Genomic DNA, 5,013 nt, shown 5'->3' on the forward strand with positions numbered 1-5,013 from the left:
TTTTTTTTGAGACGGAGTCTCGCTCTGTCGCCCAGGCTGGAGTGCAGTGGCCGGATCTCAGCTCACTGCAAGCTCCGCCTCCCGGGTTTACGCCATTCTCCTGCCTCAGCCTCCAAGTAATAGCTGGGATTACAGGCGCCCGCCACCTCGCCCGGCTAGTTTTTTGTATTTTTTAGTAGAGACGGGGTTTCACTGTGTTAGCCAGGATGGTCTCGATCTCCTGACCTTGTGATCCACCCGTCTCGGCCTCCCAAAGTGCTGGGATTACAGGCTTGAGCCACCGCGCCCGGCCCAGACTTTTTTTTTTTTTTGAGATGAAGTCTTGCTCTATCGCCCAGGCTGGAGTGCAGTGGCGCGATCTTGGCTCACTGGAACCTCCACCTCCCGGGTTCAAGAGATTCTCCTGCCTCAGCCTCCCCAGTAGCTGCGACTACAGGCGTGTGCCACCACACCCAGCTAATTTTTTGTATTTTTAGTAGAGAGGGGGTTTCACCGTGTTAACCAGAATGGTGTTGATCTCCTGACCTCGTGATCTACCTCCCTTGGCCTCCCAAAGTGCTGGGATTAGAGGCGTGAGCCACCGCGCCCACCCAACCAGCAAACTTTTTTCTTAAAAGACTAGGCCAGGCATGGTGGCTCACACCTGTAATCCCAGCACTTTGGGAGGTAGAGGCAGGCAGATCACTTGAGGTCAGGAGTTCAAGACCAGCCTGGCCAACATGGTGAAACTCCATCTCTACTAAAAGTACAAAAAATTAGCCAGGTATGGTGGCACGCACCTGTAATCCCAGCTACTCAGGAGGCTGAGGCAGGAGAATTGCTTGAACCCAGGAGGCAGAGGTTGCAGTGAGCTGAGATGGCACCACTGAACTCCAGCCTGGGTGACAAGAGCCAGACTCCTTCTCAAAAAAAATAAATAAGCATGCCTTACTTTGTTAATCAGAAAAAGGAAAAAAAAATCTAACACCTAAAGTCTGATTTCTTACAGGTGACAGGAAGGACACGATCTGTGGAATACTGAAGATATTCTTGAGTTATTTCTTCTTCAGGGCTGCGGGGCCTGGGAGGATAAATTATGAGGGAGAGCAGCTGGCCCAATGCTGCCCTGGCTCTCCCAAGGAGGTTGCATTCTTTAAAATCATATTTTAACACATCATTTGGGCTTTGTTATTGTTGTTGTTAGGAAAACTTTCTTTAAGCCAGTGGGCTTTTTGCATGGAGAACATTTTGGGGCTGAACTTACCATGGAGATCCCTGAGTTCGAATCTGGTAAACATAGACAGAAATGGAAACGTTGAATACATGTCCAGCTTCCAGAATATCCACATTGAAAAGCCAGTACAAGAGGCAAGTGAAACATAGCCCCAGCTAAAACCTGGCCAGGGTGAAACATAACTTAGTCCTTTGAAAAGCTGGGAGTGGCCGGGCATGGTGGCTCACGCCTGTAATCCCAGCACTTTCGGAGGCTGAGGCGGGCAGATCACAAGGTCAGGAGTTCGAGACCAGCCTGACCAACATGGTGAAACCCCGTCTCTACTAAAAATACAAAAATCATTTTGTATTTTTGTATACAAAATACAAAAATTTTGGTGTGGTGGCATGCACCTGTAATCCCAGCTATTCAAGAGGCTGAGGCAGGAGAATTGCTTGAACCCGGGAGGCAGAGGTTGCAGTGAGCCGGGCTCGCACCACTGCACTCCGGCCTGGGTGACAGAGTGAGACTCTGTCTCAAAAAAAGAAAAGCTGAGAGCGGGATAATCTAATAGATGGAGTGGCAGTCTTAGGAAAAGCCGAAGGGGAATCTCCCAGGTACGCTGTGGTCTGTTCAGCAAATTTGTGTGTTCCCAGGATAAGCAAAAAGAAAAAAAGAAGAAAAGGCTTCCACAAGCAAGTCCACATCAAATACTGGATTTTTTTTAAGTGCTGTCTAGCAGAAAGGGAGATATGACATCCATGCTTTTTGTTTGTTTGTTTTTTGAGGCGGAGTCTCGCTCTGTTGCCCAGGCTGGAGTGCAGTGATGCAATCTCGGCTCACTGCAACCTCTGCCTCCCAGGCTCAAGCGACTCTCCTGCCTCAACCTCCCAGGTAGCTGAGATTACAGGCACCTGCCACCATACCCAGCTAATTTTTATATTTTTAGTGGAGATGGGGTTTCACCATGTTGACCAGGCTGGTCTTGAACTCTTGACCTCAAGTGATCTGCCCACCTCAGCCTCCCAAAGTGCTGGGATTACAGGCGTGAGCCCCTTTGCCTGGCCTGACATCCATGCTTTTATACAACATACCATTTCAAATACTTAATGTATTGCTTGTTAAGCGTGAGTGTACAGTCTTGCTGACATGACCCAGAATATGTCTGAAAGATTTTTGAAATGTAGAATCTTTTCTTAGAATATGAATATCGGGGAGATTTATCAGATCCCGATACTTATTAGTTAACAATTCATCAGCAGTTAAATATGACATTGAGCTGAAAGGGAGCTGGTTGGAGCTAGGACTTGGGTGATCATTTGCAGCGAAGATGAGATGTTAAGAGCAGAGAAAAGGGAAGTAAAGGTAGGTTAGAGACTAAAATATCCCCAGGAAGGAGGCTTTTGACTTCACTTCAGAGGCAGTTTACCATGGTGACTAAGATCACAGGCCAAGCTTGGCTTCAAGCAGCCGCGATTTAAATCCCACTCACCAGCTCTGTTACCCTTGGCAAAGTTCCTTTATCTTCCTGTTTTCAAATTTGTAAAATGGACATAATAATAGTTCTGTTCTTGTTCCTTCTTGTTGTAGAGGACCAAATGAAATAATCCAATAAACTTCTCTGTAAATGGTGGCTGTGTTAATTACTGCTGCCTTATTCATTTTGGCCCTGTCCCCTGAGGATCACAGACTGAATGAAGAGGGTGGGGCCTCCAAGGGAAGGCTGGTCTTCTCAAATTTCTGTCTAAATCACATAATTTGAATTGTTGATGATGTTTTCTGTTTGTTACATTTGCTAAAAGCGATCTGTGTCATGAATTCGATATGTTCTAACACTTAGAAAATCTTTATTTTAGGCTCATTCTACTCTAGTTGAAACTCTGTACAGATACCGATCTGACCTGGAAATCATATTTAATGCCATTGACACTGATCACTCAGGTAAATAAATGAACTTTGATGAGTTCATTTAAAAAGCGTATTTGTGTGTGTGTGTGTGTGTGTATTGGAGATACAAAGTGAGTACACTTTGATTGAGCCCTATAATGAATACGGTTTGACACTTTCATTGGTAAGATCATTGGTAAGATGGGGCCGGGCCTTGCTTATGCATACTGTTAAATGAAAATTGTAGGAGCCCATTGTTTTGGACTAAGCTCCTTCACCAGGCCCCAACAGACTAGACTAAAAGTCAAAATGCGGTAGTAATAGTAGAAAGCAAAGGCTAATCTGGTTCTCTGAAATCAGAACTCTGATTTTTATCGATTTCATTCTTCATCTAACATGATGAAACTTGAGGGGAAAAACAAACTCATTTAATATTATTGTTATTTCAGTTTGGCTGCAGACTCTGTATTCAAGACCATAGAGTCCTACAGAAGCCTATGTAGCCATCAGTCAAAGTGGAATAACTCTTTTTATAAATCACCGGCACAAATGAAAAGATGATTTACTATCCATTTCAGTATCTTAGTTACTCATGGCCATAAAAATCATTGCTAGAAATCTGATTCTGTTTTGGGGACTAAGGGCTACAAAAAGTCATTTTCTGGTTTTGTTTTGTTTTTTTTTCTTTTTTTCTTTTTTTGAGACAAAGTTTTGCTCTTGTTGCCTAGGTTGGAGTGCAGTGGCGCGATCTCGGGTCATTGCAACCTCCACCTCCCAGGTTCAAGCGATTCTCCTGCCTCAGCCTCCTGAGTAGCTGGGATTACAGGCATGCGCTACTACACCCGGCTAATTTTTATTTTTAGTAGAGACGGGGTTTCTCCATGTTGGTCAGGCTGGTTTTGAACTCCTGACCTCAGGTGATCTGCCCACCTCAGCCTCCCAAAGTGCTGGGATTACAGGCGTGGGCCATCGCGCCCAGCCTTCGGCCTTTAGCTTTGATGCACAATTACTTATTTTCAAATTTTTAAAAACTCATCAGATAATCCCCTACTGCAGAGACCTTTGAACACCAAGAAAAATCAATGATCAACACATTAAAGTAAATTATTGCCTATGAAAAAGGCAGCACCATTGTTTGTGATCCTCTTATTGACTCCCAGGGTATCTTCTCCCTCTGCTTTGATGTCACCCTCCTCTCTGCCCTCCTTCCATGCACCTCACCTTTCTATTTTAGGTCTTGTAATTTCTATACCACATTTAGTCCCATAGTCCACAACCCCGTCCCCATTTCTTCACTGTTTGCTCATTCTGGCTTTACAATAAGTTCAGGATCCCTTGGTAGTTGAAAGTGACATATTGTTTCTTACATTTATGATCTTACTCTTCCATATCCTTCAGTATCTTCATGGTCAGGCATTTTAGTGAGTTTCTAATTGGGACTATTTAATCAGTGTGGCTTCCCTAACCCTTGCCTTAGGTGTGTCTTAAAATGAACACTCACAACCTTCTCTTATATTCTTTTAGGCCTGATCTCCATGGAAGAATTTCGTGCCATGTGGAAACTTTTTAGTGCTCACTACAATGTTCTTATTGATGATTCCCAAGTCAATAAGCTTGCCAACATAATGGACTTGAACAAAGATGGAAGCATTGACTTTAATGAGTTTTTAAAGGCTTTCTATGTAGTGCATAGATATGAGGACTTGATGAAACCTGGTGTCACCAACCTTGGCTAAACACAAATGAGAGCTTCCCTCAGGCTCCCTGTAAACAGCTAGGACCAAATCACAAGTATAGTCCTTTCCAATACCCCTGAAATTCACAGTCAGTAGCAGAGAAAAGCAGATCCCAATTCATCCCACAAACAGACGCATAGTATGGGTTTTGGAAGTCCCTAGCAAGCTGTTAATGGTAAGATTAGGTATATTGCCAGT

At 44.1% G+C, this 5,013-nt stretch overlaps 1 protein-coding gene across 3 annotated transcripts in view; it reads left to right on the forward strand.

Annotated features, from left to right (window-relative positions):
• PPEF1 (protein phosphatase with EF-hand domain 1) overlaps positions 1-5,013 on the forward strand; it is a 135,845-nt gene extending 130,832 nt beyond the window's left edge. For all 3 annotated transcript variants that reach the window (XM_025372596.1, XM_025372597.1, XM_025372598.1), the window contains 3 exons: positions 1,184-1,347; positions 3,049-3,133; positions 4,604-5,013. In XM_025372596.1, coding sequence (XP_025228381.1) covers positions 1,184-1,347; positions 3,049-3,133; positions 4,604-4,815 — 461 coding nt within the window. In that variant the 3' untranslated portion in view covers positions 4,816-5,013. The remainder of the gene's footprint in view (positions 1-1,183; positions 1,348-3,048; positions 3,134-4,603) is intronic.

This window comes from Theropithecus gelada, chromosome X (assembly GCF_003255815.1).
Source record: "Theropithecus gelada isolate Dixy chromosome X, Tgel_1.0, whole genome shotgun sequence".
NCBI lineage: Eukaryota > Metazoa > Chordata > Mammalia > Primates > Cercopithecidae > Theropithecus > Theropithecus gelada.